The 17,809-nt window shown below is 42.7% G+C and overlaps 1 protein-coding gene and 1 long non-coding RNA gene across 6 annotated transcripts in view; one reads left to right on the top strand and one right to left on the bottom strand.

The window, feature by feature from the left end:
• Nucleotides 1-17,809, top strand: part of LOC134344548 (uncharacterized) — a 147,716-nt gene that overhangs the window by 73,292 nt on the left and 56,615 nt on the right. The gene's annotated exons all lie outside the window — the stretch shown is intronic.
• ccdc13 (coiled-coil domain containing 13) overlaps nt 11,346-17,809 on the bottom strand; it is an 80,300-nt gene continuing 73,836 nt past the window's right edge. For 3 of the 4 annotated variants that reach the window (XM_063044528.1, XM_063044530.1, XM_063044531.1), the window contains one exon: nt 11,346-12,075. In XM_063044528.1, coding sequence (XP_062900598.1) covers nt 11,919-12,075 — 157 coding nt within the window. In that variant the 3' untranslated portion in view covers nt 11,346-11,918. The remainder of the gene's footprint in view (nt 12,076-17,809) is intronic. The other variant, XR_010017458.1, reaches the window with a different exon arrangement.

The following is a 17,809-nucleotide window of genomic DNA, read 5'->3' as shown; positions in this document are numbered from 1 at the left end:
TAAACCTAATCGAGACATGACCTAAGTAAAGCTATCAAGGATGCCAAAAGATAATACCAGTCCAAAATAGAGACTCAGGCCAGCAGCCAGTTGTGCTATAACAGACTTCAGGCAGCATTGACCACAATAGAACATCCCTTCCTGCTGAGCTGAATGCGTTCTGTGCATTTTGCATAGAAGGGAATTTTGAACAGAATGTAAACCACGTCCTGACCATCTCTAGTGCACCCGAACCCACAGTCACCACTACAGGTGTAAGATCAGTCGTCTTGAGAATGAATCATGCAAAGCACCTGGCCCAGGTGGTGTCTCTGGGCACAGATCATCTAGTGGGGGTATTCGCAGATGTTGTTAACCTCTCCCTGCATCAATCTGAAGTCCTCACTTTAAGAAGAACACTCTTATCTCAGTACCTATAAGAATCAAGGTAACATACTGCCCCTTGTCTGTAATATCCACCATTGTGAAGTGCTACGAGTCTGGTCATGGCACACATTAACTCTAGACTTCCAGACAACCTCAACCCACTGCAATTAGCTTAAAACTGCAACAGGTCGGCTGCGGACGCCATCTCCATGGCCCTACGTGTATGTGTGGAGCATCTAGACAGCAATGTTAGACTCAAACAACAGTCCCGCTGAAGGGTTTTGGCCTGAATCATTGACTGTACTCTTTTACATTGATGCTGCCTGGCCTGCTGAGTTCCTCCAGCATTTTGTGTGTTGCTCGGATTTCCAGCATCTGCAGATTTTCGCTTGTTTATGACCAATGTAGACTGTTGTTTATTGATTGCTATCCGTACTATAATTCAATCAAACTCATCTCTAAATTCCTAAACCTGGGCTCAACACTTACTTCTGCAATCAGGTCCTTGACTTGGCCAACAGACTGCAGTCGTAGGGATAGGCAGCCACACCTTTGTCATAATTTCTCTCAACACTGTGCCGCCTCCCCCGTCCTCACCACCAAGGCAGTGTTCTCAGCACCCTACTCTACTCCCTGTACACTCTTGATTCTGTGGCTAGATTCTGCTCTCACTCCATCTACAAGTTTTCAAAGGGTACCACCACAGTGGGCCGTACAAAAATAATGATGAGGTGCAGAACAGCAAGTAGATAGAGAGCCTAGTAACATGGTGTCATGACAACAATCTTTCTCTCAATGTCACAAAGCAATAATCATTGACTTTAATAAGAGGGGGTGGTAGACATGCTTCTATCTACATCAATAGTGTCAAGGTTGAGAGAGTTGAGAACTTGGGCAAGTTCCTAGGAGTGACCATCATCTGTCCTCGTCCAACCATAAGATGCCATGGTCAAGAAAGCTCACAAGCGCCTCTGTTCCTCAGGAGACTAAATAAATTTGACATGTCCCTGCTGATCCTGACCAATTTTTATCACTACACCATAGAAACATTCCATTTGGATGCATAATTGCCATGAGAAACATGGCTGAGCTCATCATGAAAACCAGTCTCCCCTCCATGGACTCTAACTATGCTTCTTGCTACTTCGGTAAAGCAGCCAGCATAATCAGACCTACCCAGCCTGAACGTTCTCTCTTTCCCTCCTCCCATCCTGCAGAAGATGCAAAAGCCTGGAAGCACATACCAACAGGCTCATGGACAGCTTCTACTCTGCTTTTATAGGACTATTGAACGATCCCCTAGCACAAAGTGGGCTCTTGACCTCACAAGTTCTCATTAGGGCCTTACATTGCACTGTCTGCATGATCTACATTTTCTCTGTAACTGTAACACTTTATTCTACACCCTGTTATTGTTTTACCTTGTACCGCTTCAATGCCCTGTGTAATGAACTGATCTGTATGGATGGGATGCAAAACAAGTTTTTCCACTGTATCTCAGTACCTGTATTTACCTCTAACGTTTGACATTTTCACCCTGAGGAAAGAGACTCTTTATGTCACTGAGCACTATAGCACAGCAGAAGGACATTAAGTCCGTCTAGTTTGTACTGAGCTGTGTATTGGAAGGTATTCTAAGGGACTGGATATATAGTATTTGGATAGACAGGGACTGATTAGGGATAGTCATCATGGCTTTGTGTGTGGTAGATCATGTCTAACTAACTTTAGAGCTTTTCGAGGAAGTTAACAGGGAAGTTGATGAAGGAAATGCAGTGGATGTTGTCTACATGGACTTTAGCAAGGCCTTTGACAAAGTCCTGCATGTGAGGTTGGTCAAGGAGGTTCTGCTGCTTGGCTTTCAAGATGAGGTAGTAAACTAGATTAGACATTGGCTTCATGGGAGAAACCAGAGAGCAGTTGTAGATGGTTGCCTCTTCCACCTATCACCTCCCTGCCTCTTACTTCATACCTTCTTTTCCCCTCACAGGGCATTACTTAGACTGCAGTGCAAGTTCATATAAAGTTCCAATAAGCCCTCTGCCATAAAACAACATATTTCATGTCATGTAAGTCAGTGATCATATATCAGAGAAAAACACACAAAATGGTGGAGGAACTCAACAGATCAGGCAGCATCTATGGAGGGGAATAAACAGTCAAAACTGAGACCCACTATCAGGTCTGGAGAGGAAGGGGGAAGAAGCCAGAGTAAGAAGGTGGGGGGAGGGGAAAGAGTAGAAGTGATAGTGAGACTGGGTGAAGAGCAAGGTGGGTGGGTAGGTGGGGAAGGAGGAACAAAGTAAGAGGCTGAGAGCTGATGGGTGGAAGAGGTAAAGAGCTGAATACTGCTGAATCTGATTGGAGAGGAGAGTGGACCATGCAAGAAAGGGAAGGAGGAGGGGCACCAGAGGGAGGTGATGGGTAGATGAGAAATTGAGAAAGAGGAGCCAGAATGGGGAATAGAAAAAGAGACATGGGGAGGAGGAGAAATTACCGGAATTTAGACGTCCTCTGGCATCTTATTTGCATTGCTCTGGATTTTCGGCATCTGTGGAGTCTCTTGTGGTAATGATAATCAGATTCTGTCATGGCAATATTTGAATATCAGTAGGTTTACTGAGTGTCATGGTGAATGAGTGTTAAGTTCTTTCTAAGCTTTTAAACTTCTGAGGTGAGAGTAAGCTTTGTATCTTTGTAAAAAGCTAAAATGTTGAAACAAAACTTCCCAAATAAAATGCTTTGAGATGCTAGTCACGTGCTCAGGAGAATACTTCTCATTTACATCTAAATCGGGGATGCCAAGACCATCATTCCAATGGGAAATGCAAAAGATTCTGCATTCATTGGAAATCTGGAGCAACACACACAAAATGCTGGAGGAACTCAGCAAGTCACAGCATCCATAGATGGGAATAATCAGTCAACGTTTCGGGTGTAAAGAGCTGGGATATTGATTGTTCATTTCCCTCCATAGATGCTGCCTGTCCTGCTGAGTTCCTCCAGCATTTTGTGTGTGTGTTGCTCCATTGTGCTAACATTTAGTTTGGCCTGTTGTCTATTCTAAGTCCCTCCCCTTTGTCTCCCACCTTTCTCATCAGGACCGATAGAATTGGCCCTTCCTGTGCAATTTCACCATTGTGGAGATTAAGGAGATAGTGAGTTAGTGGGGGTGGGGGTAGGGAGGATCAATGGGTGAGGTTTGGAGAAAAGGTTGTGTTGGGGGGGACAGGAGGAAAATTCGAAGAGATTATCGTACTGTAGATAACTGAACCAGATTCTTTACCCTGCCCAATATTAAAGACAAGTGATGATATCTACAAGAAGTGCCATTTATTTCAGGTAACCAACTTCTCCCAGTTACGTCAAAACTAGCCACTTCTGATGTAGGGTCAGCCTCCTGTGGCATTGACTCAGTTTTCCTCTTTTTCCTTTCTCCTCAGATGCTGCCTGACTTACTGGCTATTTCTGACATTCTTCTTTGTTTCAGATGTTGCCGATTAAATCAGCACATAGTAATTGTTTTGCCCAAAAAACATACTAGTTTGTTTACTGTTTACCTATGCTGTGCGCTACATACATTTTGAATTATATTTTATGAACTTGTTTATGGTAATGGTTTGGTTATGTGCCGTGTGTCATATGTTCTGTGGGTGTATCATGGTCTGGAGGAACATTGTTTCGTTTGGTTGTACATATGTAAAGTCAGATGATGATAAATTTGAACTCGTCCATCCCACTGCACCTACTTTCTCTGCCTCCCTATTAGAATCCTTAATGTAAAATCATGACGACAAAGGCGGCCAACATATTTATAGAGGCCTGTTATCTAATTAACTCCGCTCCTTTCAATAGTCTTGCGAGTTTTTTTCCTATCAGAGATTTATTCAACTTCCTTTGGAATAGGGTGGTAAACATTTAATCCGGGGAAGTAGAAATAATAATACCTTTGGGGAAGTGTAACAAAGCAAGGGAATATAACAAATGAAAGAAATAAGGAAGTGTAGAGGAAGGGAAGGACCCTGGTTATTCGTCCACAAATCCGTGAAGGTAAATGGGGAAGCTGAAGTGCCCAGAAGACGTTCTCCTTTATTAGCAGAGGCATAGGATAGTCATAGCCATACTTTATTGATCCCGGGGGAAATTGGTTTTCGTTACAGTTGCACCATAAATAATAAATAGTTATAGAACCATAAATAGTTAAATAGTAGTATGTAAATTATGCCAGTAAAATGCAAAAGCAATGAGATTATCCTGTGACTGTACATGCAATAAGTTAACCATAACTCAAGTACTGTATGAAGTTTACCTTACAGGAAGGATGTATACTTTCCAACTCATGTTCACATTTATTTATTATCATAATTTTGTTTTTTCCTTTAGTATTTGCACACTTTTGCTTGTGCACATTAGTGTTTTTGTTTTTATGTACAGTTTTCTGTTTATTGTATTGTTTCTTTATATTTACTGTGTATCCCTGCAGAAAATGAATTTCAGGTAACATATATGTACGTTGATAATAAATTCACTTTGAACTTCAAACAGAAGAAATTTACAGTACTTAAATTATAGCCTCCAGGAAAAATTGGATAGGTGGGTTGTTTTTCTCAAAATAAAAGCTGAGGGGAGAACTAATTGAAGGGTATAAAATTATGAGGGGCCTAGATGGAGTAAATAGGAAGGACCTAGAACTTATTTCCAGGGTCAAAAAATTGGAGACAAATTAGAAAATATTTACACAGGGAGTGGTGGCAGTTTGGAATATTCTAATTTTTACTTCAGATATTAAAGCTATAGTTGGGTCAGTAACCAAATAACGCCAGAATAATTGGGACCATAATTAGAGAGAAATTGGGATTTTTTAGAAATATACACATAATTTTCACCCTGGGGTATGTTGTAGAACAGAGGGACATTGGCTCACTGAAAGTGGAGTCCAAATAGACAGGGTGGTGAAGAAGGATTTTAGCATGTTGGCCTTCATAAGTCATGGCTTTGAGTATAACAATTGGAAGGTCATGGTGAGGTTGTACAGGACGCTGGTGACTCCACACTTGGAGTATTGTGTTCAGTTTTGGTTGCCCTGCGATAGGAAACTTTATTAAACTGGAAAAAGTGCAGAAAACATTTACAAAGCTGCAGCCAAGACTTGAAGAACTGAGTATAGGGAGAGGTTGGATAGGCTAGGACTTTATTGCTTTGAGTGTAGGACCCAGAGAGGTGATCTTATAGAGGTGTATAAAATCATAGATGGGGTGAAACCACTCAGTCTTTTTACCAGACTGAGTACCAAGAACCAGAAGACATAGAACAGTACGGTACAGATCCTCTGGCCCATGATGTTGTGCTGACTTTTTAAGAAGTCTTTCTAAGAACAATCTAACTCTTCCTATCTACATAGCTGTCCATTTATCTATCATCTACGTGCCTATCTAAGAGCTTCTTACAAACCTTTGATGTATCTTCCTCTACCACCACCCCGATAGGATGTTCTATGCACCCACCACACTCTGTTTAAAGAACTTACTACTGACATCACCCCTATACTCTGCACCAATCATTTTAAAATTAAACCGCCTGGTATTAGCCATTTCTATCCTGGGGAAAAGTCTCTCTGGCTATCCACTCTATCATCCTATACACCTCTATCAAAACACCTCCTTCACGCCAAAGAGAAAAGCTCTAGGTTGCTCAACCTATTCTCATAAAACATACTCTCTAAACGAGCAGAATCCTGCCAAATTTCCTCTGGACAATCTCCGAAGCTTCCATATCTGTCCTATAATAATCAGAAATGAGCACAATGTTCCAAGTGCAATCTAACCAGGTTTAAGGTGAGAGGGAGGGAAGGAAAACACAAGAGGAACTTGAGGCTCTTTACATCTGTGTTTCAATCAGCTGTCAGAGGAAGTGGCTGAGGCAAGTACAATAATAACTTCTGAATGTCAGTTGGGGGGCGGGTTTATGGATTGGAAAGGTTCAGAAAGCTGGACTAGCTTAGACAGAATATCTTGGTCAGCATGGACCAGTTCGGCCAAAGGGACAGTTCCCATGCTATGCGGTTTCAATAGTGAAGTGGTGTGATCCAGATCTCCCTGCTTATTGACCAGAGGACTGGAATTGGAAATGGAAGTCAGTCTAGAAAAATGATCTTTTTTTCCTGCCTTTACCAGATCCTGGTCAAGTCGACATCAGGTTCCGCACTGAGCAGCCAGGCAAGAGCCAAAGTCGCCTTTTTCTGTGCGCTATACTCTGGCTCTAACCCCTCTCAGCTGCTCTGTTTCTATAAATGAGGCTGTTACATTCTTAAGGCAGAGTCGGACATCTGTCTCAAACTTCTTAGAGGTGATGACGAGGAGAAACTTGACTCCTCGCGTAGCTCCATATTCAGCATACAGGAATTTGCAGCTGCTTTTTTTAAGCATGGCTTCAGGAGTGTGAATGCTTGTTAATTTGAATCAAAGAACTCGATGTCATAATTAAACTTGCAAGAAGTTACTAAACTCCTTGCCAATTAAGGAGTTGGGCATACGATACACAGACAGGACCCCTCATTGACTTTTTCTCACTCCTGGACGGTCAATAGCAGAACAACATTGCAAGGGTTGTTAGTCCTGCCAATCTTCTTTACAATAACCACAAACCAGGACATTCAGTTGCCATCAGGAGTGAGTATCTTGCTAAGGTGTGAGGGGTAAACTCTCAGACACCCACATCGTCCCTGAATGATGTGCCAGTTCAGTACTATGACAGGGTGGCAGAGTGTCGCAGATGGTAGGGCTGCTGCCTCACGGTTCAAGAGACCCAAGTTTGATCCCGACCTCTGTTGCTGTCTGTGTGGCATCTGCCTGCTCTCCCTGCAACCATTGGACCAGGGGTTATTTATTTACTGAAGAGATACGGTACAATGACAGGCCCTTGTGGCCCAACAAGCCTGTGCAGACCGATCGTACCCACTGACGCACCTGTCTTTGGAATATGAGAGGAATCTGGAGCACGGGGAGGAAACTCGTAGTCACAAGGAGAATGTACAAACTGCTTTAGACAGTGGTGGGAATGGAGCCTAGGTTGCTGGCACTGTAATACTACACTACCGTTTCCACTACGAGTCCCAGTTCCCTCCCAAAATGTGAAGATTAGTAGATTAACTGGCTGCTGTGAACTACCCGCAGTGTACAGGTGAGCAGTAGAATCTTAGGAAAGTTTAAAAATAATTTTGAGTTTGATTTAGAATTAACGGTCAGCACTGATTGGTTTGGCCAAAGAGCATGATTCTGTGTATATCTCTTAGTGATTCTATGAAAGGGGATCACTCTTGACTCTGTTGTTTAATTCCCCTCAGGCAGGGTAGTACGATAGCGTAGCTCTTAGCGATAGCATTAGCAAACAGGAATCAAGGTTCAATTCTTGCCGCTGTTTGTACATTCTCCCATGACCAGGTGGGTTTCAAAGTTCAAAGCAAATTTATTATTAAAGTATGTGTACATCACCAGATATTACCTTGAAATTCATCTTTCGGGCATTCACAGTAGATACAAAGAAACAGTAGAATAAAAACTACACACAAAGTCAAACAACCAATTTGCAAAAGGCAACAAATTCTGCAAATACAAGAAGAAAAAAAACAATAAATACATAGAAAAGTTAATTAATTCATTAATATTGAGAACATGAGTTGTAGAGTGCTTGAAACTGTGCGCCGTAGGGGTCGGTGCTGGGCCTGCAACTGTTCACGGTATACATTAACGATCCAGAAGAGGGGACTGAGTGTAGTGTACAGTATCTAAGTTTACTGATGATACTAAATTGAGTAGATAAGCAAATTGTTGATTCCAGGGATGAAGGGGTTAACCTATGAGACGAGATTGAGTCACCTGGAACTATACTCTCTGGAATTTAGAAGAATGAGAGGGGATCTTATAGAAACATATAAAATTATGAAGGGGCTAGATAAGATAGAGGCAGGAAAGTTATTTCCACTGGTAGGTGAGGCTAGAACTAGGGGTCCTAGCCTCAGATGGAGATGAAGAGGAACTGCTTTTCCCAGAGAGTGGTGAATCTGTGGAATTCTCTGCCCAATGAAGCACTGGAAGTTACCTCAATAAATATACTTAAGTTTGGATAGATTTTTGCACAGTAAGGGAATTAAGAGATGTAGGGAAAAGTCAGATAGGTGGAGATGAGTCCATGGCCAGATCAGCCATGATCTTATTGAATGGCGGGGCAGGCTGGATGGGCCAGATGGTCGACTCCTGCTCCTACTTCTTGTGTTCTTTCATTTTTATTTCTTGTCTATTATGTACATATAACCTAGAGCTGTGACAGACCTTGACAGACTGTGAGAAATTCTGACCACTACAAAGGACATACTAGCTTCTAAGGGCTGAGGTGGGCATTTACCAGCATGATACCTTGCACTCCAAGGGTTAAATTTGGAAGTGAGATTACAGATACAGCATTGCACAATACACAAAAAATGCTGGAGAACGCAAAAGGTCGGGCAGCATCCATGGAGAGGAATAAACAGTCGACATTTCGGGCTGAGGTCTTTGATCCCCTCCAGCGATGCTGCCCGACCTGCTGAGTTCCTCCAGCAATTTGTGTGCATTGCTCAAAATTTCCAGCACCTGCAGATTTTGTGTCCAAAATATAGCATTGCATTTCATGGCTTAGGGAGTGATTTGATAGAAGTTTACATGAGTAGTTAGAGAATATTGGTGAATCTAGGTCTAGGAGGCATTGCCTAAAAATAAAAGCCAGGACTTTAAGAGAAGAAGACAAGAAACATTTTTACAAAAACAAAGATAGATATTTTTAACAAACTCCCATAACGAATATTAGATGTAATTATCAATCTCAAATCTGATAGTGAAAAGATTTTTGATTACCAAAAGTATTAAGAAATGAGGTAAAACCATGTGTATGTAGAGACCGAGAGTTGTAAATCTAGTCGGCTCCATCTTGGGTACTAGCCTACGAAGTACCCAGGACATCTTCAGGGAGCAGTGTCTCAGTAAGGCAGCGTTCATTATTAAGGACCTCCAGCACCCAGGGCATGCCCTTTTCTCACTGTTACCATCAGGTAGGAGGTACAGAAGCCTGAAGGCATACACTCAGCGATTCAGGAACAGCTTCTTCCCCCTCTGCCATCCGATTCCTAAATGGACATTGAAGCTTTGGACCCTACCTCACTTTTAAATATACAGTATTTTTGTTTTTGCACATTTTAAAAAATCTATTCAATATACATAATTAATTTGTTTATTACGTTTTAATTTTTTTTCTCTCTCTGCTAGATTATGTATTGCATTGAGCTGCTGCTGCTAAGTTAACAAATTTTACGTCACGTGCCGGTGATAATAAACCTGATTCTGATTGTCATGGATCAGTAATAATCTCCTATTTCTTTGTCATTTTTAAATAATGTAATGACATTGTAAATTACTGAACTTCTGAAACGAAAGAAACTAATACTGTGTTCGGTGCTCCCGGTGCGGCCTTCTATATATTGGCGATACCCGATGCAGACTGGGAGACCGTTTCGCTGGACACCTGCGCTCTGTCCGCCAGAGAAAGCAGGATCTCCCAGTGGCCACACATTTTAATTCCATGTCCCATTCACATTCTGATATGTCTATCCACGGCCTCCTCTACTGTAAAGATGAAGCCACACTCAGGTTGGAGGAACACCACCTTACATTCCGTCTGGGTAGCCTCCAACCTGATGGCATGAACATTGATTTTTCTAACTTCCATTAATGCCCCTCCTCCCCTTCTTACCCCATCCCTTTATTTATTTATTCCCTTTTTTTCTTCTCTCTGTCCCTCTCACAATAACTCCTTGCCTGCTCTCCATCTTCCTCTGGTGCTTCCTTCCCTCTTTCTTTCCCCCTAGGCCTCCCGTCCCATGATCCTCTCCCTTCTCCAGTCTGGTGTCCCTCTTGCCAATCAACATTCTAGCTCTTGGCTCCATCCCTCCCCCTCCTGTCTTCTTCTATCATTTCGGATCTCTCCCTCCCCCTCTCAAATGTCTTACTATCTCTTCTTTCAGTTAGTCCTGACGAAGGGTCTCGGCCCGAAATGTCGACTGTACTTCTTCCTATAGATGCTGCCTGGCCTGCTGCATTCCACCAGGATTTTGTGTGTTTGCTTTAATAACTAAAACATCTCAATTTTCTTCACCTTAAGATACTCAAGTCTTGTAACATCTCCCCCTTAATTTATTATTCATCAAATAGCATTTTATATCTCAAAAAAGTTGTATGATAACTTCCTGTTTCATGGTATGAAGGTATATTTATATCTAAATGATGCTTAGCAAACCTGCTTTGCAAGAAGTTACCTGCATTCCTTCTGAGTGTATGAGTCTTCACTGAGATGGAGGGAGGCGAATGCTGGGAGCATGACTCTCTTGCCGTGTATACGTACGTCTTTGGAGCAACACAAAGTGCACTGTATACCAATCAGAGTTTGCTGGTCGAGATATCTCAGTCCAGGTGCAAGGACAAGTGTCCATGTCTTCTCAGACTAGTTTTTCCCCCTTTGAGCTGATAGGAACTATACACAGAGACTGTTATCAATGCTCATCTGAAGCTGTTTGACAAGCTTTCAGTGTGAACTGTTGCGAAGAACTCTATCATGCTTTGGACTTTTAGTCTGAGAGCCAGCATACTCACCTCCTTAAAGAAATATGAGAAAATCTCTAACTTCTGTATTTGTCTACTTTCTTCAAAGTAGACCAGTAGTGTAACATTGACACATGGTTGCACACAATGATAAATGGGATATTGAGTTCATTTTGACAATAATTGTGGCATCAATTCAAAAGCTACAGTTCTTAGAATCTAAACGCAAACAACAGGAATTCTGCAGATGCTGGAAATTCAAGCAACATACATCAAAGTTGCTGGTGAACGCAGCAGGCCAAGCAGCATCTATAGGAAGGGTCTCGGCCTGAAACATCGACTGCACCTCTTCCTATAGATGCTGCTTGGCCTGCTGCGTTCACCAGCAACTTTGATGTATGTTGTTCTTAGAATCTGTTGTATCAGCCTTTCCTCATGCAGGTGTGTGGTTTCTTTTTGCTGCATTCTCCGTGCCACTGGTTTGATCAGTTAACGTTTGGGGAAAAAATGCTTTTTGCCTATGTAACAAAACAAAAACGTTATAAGGCATCCTGGAGAGAGTCAGATACTGTAACAGGAGAAATGCACAGACGTTTTTAATGGCAGACCTCTTTTGCATGATTTCAACTGCTAATTAATTTGAAATATAAAAGAAAAAAGCAAGCTAAATATCTGTATATAATACCCAATTAGCCCAGTCTAGTCAGCAACAGTCCAAACTAATCTGCTACAAAAGTAAAAAAAAGAAAATGTCAGAGATACTCAGTAGTCAGGTTGATATCAGATTTCCAGCATCTGTACTCGTTGCTTTTCAGTGACATGTTACTGAATTGGCTTTGGTCTTTCCTCTTTTCACTGCTAGTTCTTAGATGCAAGATGTTTTAGTCACCTCCAAACCAACATCATGGTTCATTTGAAGTAGTGGAGTTAATTCTTTTCTTTATGCTGTCGAAGAGCTTGTAGGAAGACTTGCTTCACTTGGCTCAACATGTCATGATACAATTTCAGATCCTCTTCTTTGGCCTTTAAAGTGCTGTGCAAGCCTGTCTTTAAGGCCTCATTCTCGTCTATCTGTATGGCGAGTCTGAAATCAAGAAGGTGCCACAGCTTAACATTTAGTTTCAAAGCTCGAGGGGGGTATTACAGTATAACAGAGGTCTCTCATGAATCACAGAAACAGGCCCATCAACCCACAAATTCTGCACCCACCACCATACACCCATTTAAATCTCACCATAAAACATAGGAGCATAATTAGGCCATTCGGCCCATCGAGTCTGCTCCGCTATTTCATTATGGTTGATTTATTATCTCTCTCAACTCATTTTCCTGCCTTCTCACCATAACCTTAGATGCCCTTACTAATCAAGAACCTATCAACCGCTGCTTTAAATATACTCAATGACTTGGCCTCCACAGCTATCTGAGGCAATGAATTCCACAGATTCACTACTCTCTAGCCAACAAAATTCCTCCTATCTCTGTTCTAAAAGAATCTCCTTCTAATATGATGGCAGAAAATAGTATTAATGGTAAGACCCTTGGCAGTGTGGAGGATCAGAGGGACCTTGGGGTCCGAGTCCATAGGACACTCAAAGCTGCTGCGCAGGTTGACTCTGTGGTTAAGAAGGCATACGGTGCACTGGTCTTCATCAATCATGGGATTGAGTTTAAGAGCTGAGAGGTAATGTTGCAGCTATATCGGACCCTGGTCAGACCCCACTTGGAGGACTGTGCTCAGTTCTGGTCGCCTCACTATAGGAAGGATGTGGAAACCATAGAAAGGGTGCAGAGGAGATTTACAAGGATGTTGCCTGGATTGGGGAACATGCCTTATGAGAATCGGTTAAGTGAACTCCGCTTTTTTTCCTTGGAGTGACAGAGGATGAGAGGTGACCTGATAGAGGTATATAAGATGATGAGAGGCATTGATCCTGTGGATAGTCGGAGGCTTTTTCCCAGGACTGAAATGGCTAACACGAGAGAGCGCAGTTTTAAGGTGCTTGGAAGTAGGTACAGAGCTGTCAGGGGTAAGTTTTTTTTTTACTCCGTGTAGTGAGTGGGTGGAATGGGCTGCCAGCGACGTTGGTGGAGGGAGATACAATAGGATCTTTTAAGAGACTCCTGGATAGGTATACGGAGCTTAGAAAAATAGAGGGCTATGGGTAACCCTAGGTAATTTCTAAAGTAAGGACGTGTTCGGCACAGCATTGTGAGCTGAAGGGTCTGTATTATCCTATAGGTTTTCTATGTTTTTTATGTTTCTATGTTTAATCTGATCTGTGCTCTCTCATCCTGGATTCCCCCACTGTGGAAAATATCCTTTCCACATCTACTCTATCTGGGCCTTTCAATAATTGCTAGGTTTCAGTGAGATACTCCCTTCATTCTTCTAATCTCTAGTAAGTTAAGTACAGGCCCAGAGCCATTAGACACTCTTCATATGTTAACCTTTTCACTCTCAGGATCATTCTTGAGAACTTCCTCCGGACCCCCTCCAGTCACTATGTCCTGATCAACCCTCGCCCAAGATTCTACTATTCAACTGCACACTGGGGGTGATTTATCTAGTTAACCTAATGACCTAATGGGAGGGAAGCAGAGCACCCAGGAGAAAGCCACAGAGCCAGAGGGAGAATGTGCACAGTCTGTACAGACAGCAGGATCAAACCCAGGTCAATGGAACTGTCTGGGGGCAGCTCTACCAGCTGTACTACTGTGTCTTTGATTGTGACACCTCGAGGGAAAGCTGAAAGTGTAACTAATTGGATGACTTTATCAAAGAGCTGGCAAAGGTACAATTCACAAATCCATCACCCTGTGTCATTCTGATATTCCATTTATTAGTCATAGAGCCATAGAAAAGTACAGCACAGAAACAGGCCCCTTCACCCATCTAGTCTACGACAAACCATTTAAACTGCCTAGTCCTATCGACCTGCATCCAGACCATTGACCTGCATCTGGATCATAGCCCTCCATACCTCTCCCATCCATGTACTAATCCAAACTTCTGGCATCAGAGGATATGGCAAGAAGGCAGGTGTATGGGGTTGAGCGGGATCTGGGATCAGCCATGATGGAATGGTGGAGCAGACTCGTTGGGCTGAATGGAACTAATTCTGCTCCTGTGTCTTATGGTCTTAAACGTTGAAATCAAAGTTGCATCTGCCACTTACGCTGGCAGCTTGTTTCACAATCTCATCACCCTCCGAGTGACGTTTCCCCTCAAACTGGGAGTTCCCAAACTTCTTTAGGCCATTAACCAATACCATTAAGCAAGGGGTCCGTGGGCCCCAGGTTGGGAACCCCAGCCTTAAACATTTCACCTTTTACCCTTCACCCATGACCTCCAGTTGTGGTCTCACCCAACCTCCGAGGAGAAAGCCTGCTTGCATTTATCATATCTATACGCCTCATCTATACACCTGTACCTCCCTCTGCAATTAGATCCTCGATTTCCTAACCGGAAGACTACAATCTGTACGGATTGGTGATAGCATCTCTTCCTCGTTGACAATCAACAATGGTGCACCTCAGGGGTGTGTGCTTAGCCCACTGCTCTACTCTCTCTATACCCATGACTGCGTGGCTAGGCATAGCTCAAATACTATCTGTAAGTTTGCTGATGATACAACCATTGTTGGTAGAATCACAGGTGGTGATGACAGGGCGTACAGGAGTGAGATATGCCAACTAGTGGAGTGGTGTCACAGCAACAACCTGGCACTCAACGTCAGTAAGACAAAAGAGCTAATTGTGGACTTCAGGAAGGGTAAGTAGGAGGAACACATACCAATCCTCATAGAGGGATCAGAAGGGGAGAGAGTGAGCAGCTTCAAGTTCACGGGTGTCAAGATCTCTGAGGACCTAACAAAGTCCCAACATATTGGTGCAGTCATAAAGAAGGCAAGACAGTGGCTATACTTCATTAGGAGTTTGAAGAGATTTGGTATGTCAACAAAAACACTCAAAAACTTCTATAGTTGTACCGTGGAGAGCATTCTGACAGGCTGCATCACTGTCTGGTATGGGGGGGGGGGGTACTGCACAGGACTGAAAGAAGCTGCAGAGGGTTGTAAATTTAGTCGGCCCCATCTTGGGTACTAGCCTACAAAGTACCCAGGATGTCTTCAAGGAGCGGTGTCTCAGAAAGACAGTGTCCATTATTAAAGACCTCCAGCACCCAGGACATGCCCTTTTCTCACTGTTACCATCAGGTAGGAGGTACAGAAGCCTGAAGGCACACACTCAGCGATTCAGGAACAGCTTCTTCCCCTCTGCCATCCGATTCCTAAATGGACATTAAACCCTTGGGCACTACCTCACTTTTTTAATATATATTATTTCTGTTTTTTGCACGATTTTTAATCTATTCAAAATATGTATACTGTAATTGAGTTACTTTATTTTTTCTTCTATATGTATTACATTAAACTGCTGCTGCTAAGTTAACGAATTTCCAGAAGACCATAAGGCAAAGGAGCAGAAGTTGGCTATTTGGCCCATTGAGTCTGCTCCACCATTTTATCATGAGCTGATCCATTCTCCCATTTAGTCCCACTCCCCCACCTTCTCACTGTAACCTTTGATGCCTTGGCTGCTCAGATACCTATCAATCTCTGCCTTAAATACACCCAATGACTTGACTTCCACTGCCACCCGTGGCAACAAATTCCACAGATTCACCACCCTCTGGCTAAAAAAATTTCTTTGCATCTCTGTTCTGAATGGGCACCCTTCAATCCTTAAGTCATGCCCTCCCGTACTAGACTCTCCCAACATGAGAAACAACTTTGCCACATCCACTCTGTCCATACCTTTCAACATTCGAAATGTTTCTATGAGGTCCCTCCCATTCTTCTAAACTTCAAGGAGTACAGTCCAAGAGTGGTCAAACATTCCTCATATGTTAACCCTCTCATTCCCGGAATCATTCTAGTGAATCTTCTCTGAACCCTCTTCAACGTCAGCACATCCTTTCTTAAATAAGGAGCCCAAAACTGCAGACAGTACTCCAAGTGAGGTCTTACCAGTGCTTTATAGAGCCTCAACATCACATCCCTGCTCCTATACTCTATTCCTCGAGAAAGGAATGCCAACATTGCATTCGCCTTCTTCACCACCGACTCAACCTGGAGGTTAACCTTAAGGGTATCCTGTACGAGGACTCCCAAGTCCCATTGCATCTCAAAGCTTTTAATTTTCTCCCCAATTAAATAATAGTTTATTTCTTCTACCGAAGTGCATAACCATACACTTTCCAACATTGTATTGCATTTGCCACTTCTTTGCCCATTCTCCCAATCTATCCAAGTCTCTCTGCAGACTCTCTGTTTCCTCAGTACTATCGGCCCCTCCACCTATCTTTGTATCATCAGCAAACTTAGCCACAAAGCCATCTATTCCATAATCCAAATTGTTGATGTACAACGTAAGAAGCGGCCCCAACACGGACCCCTATGGAACACCACTGGTAACCGGCAGCCAACTAGAGTGGGATCCCTTTATTCCCACTCTCTGTTTCCTGCCAATCAGCTAATACTCTATCCACACATGTAACTTGCCCGTAATTCCATGGGCTCTTATCTTGTTTAGCAGCCTCATGTGTGGCACCTTGTCAAAGGCCTTCTGAAAATCCAAATACACAACATCCACTGCATCTCCCTTGTCTAGCCTGCTTGTAATTTCCTCAAAAAATTGCAATAGTTTTGTCAGGCAGGATTTTCCATGCTGAGTTCTGCCTATCTTGTCATATGCCTCCGGGTACTCCGTAACCTCACCCTTGACAATCGACTCCAACAACTTCCCAACCACCGATGTCAAGCTAACAGGTCTATAATTTCCTTTTTGCTTCCTTGCCCTCTTTTTAAATAGCGGAGTGACATTTGCAATCTTCCAGTCCTCCGGAACCATGCCAGAATCTATTGACTTTTGAAAGATCATTGCTAATGCCTCCACAATCTCCACAGCTACTTCCTTCAGAACACGAGGGTGCATTCCATCTGGTCCAGGAGATTTATCTACCCTTAGACTTTTCAGCTTCCTGAGTACTTTCTCTTTCGTAATTGTGACTGCGCACACTTCTCTTCCCTGCCACTCTTGATTGTCCGGTATACTGCTGATGCCTTCCTCAGTGAAGACTGATGCAAAATACTCGTTCAGTTCCTCCACCATCTCCTTATCTCCCATTACAATTTCTCCAGCAACATTTTCTCTCGGTCCTATATCTACTCTCACCTGTCTTTTACTCTTTATATACTTGAAAAAGCTTTTAGTATCCTCTTTGATATTATTTGCTAGCTTCCTTTCATAGTTCATCTCTTCCCTCTTAATGACCTTCTTAGTTTCCTTTTGTAAGCTTTTTAAAAACTTCCCAGTCCTCTGTCTTCCCACTAATGTTTGCTTCCTTGTATCCTTCTCTTTTGCTTTAACTTTGGCTTTGACTTCTCTTGTCAGCCATGGCTGCGTCCTTTTTCCATTCGAAAATTTCTTCTTTTTTGGAATATATCTGTCTTGCACCTTCCTCACTTCTCGCATAAACTCCAGCCACTGCCGCTCTGCCATTCTTCCTGCTAGAGTCCCTTTCCAGTCAACTTTGGCCAGTTCCTCTCTCATGCCACTGTAATTTCCTTTACTCCTATAAATTTCATGACATATGCCAGTGATAATAAACCTGATTCTGATTCCTTGTAACAGTCTGTGATAAATCTACACATTTGTTTCTCTAAATCCCACGATATTGATGTTAAGGATACTATCAGAACAAGCTATTCAAGTGCAAAAAGATTTGTTTGTTTGTTTTATCGACTACACAA

The sequence above is a fragment of the Mobula hypostoma genome, chromosome 3, assembly GCF_963921235.1.
Source record: "Mobula hypostoma chromosome 3, sMobHyp1.1, whole genome shotgun sequence".
Lineage (NCBI taxonomy): Eukaryota > Metazoa > Chordata > Chondrichthyes > Myliobatiformes > Myliobatidae > Mobula > Mobula hypostoma.
Note: the sequence above shows the minus strand (reverse complement) of the source record. Positions and strands in the feature narration are given on the sequence as shown.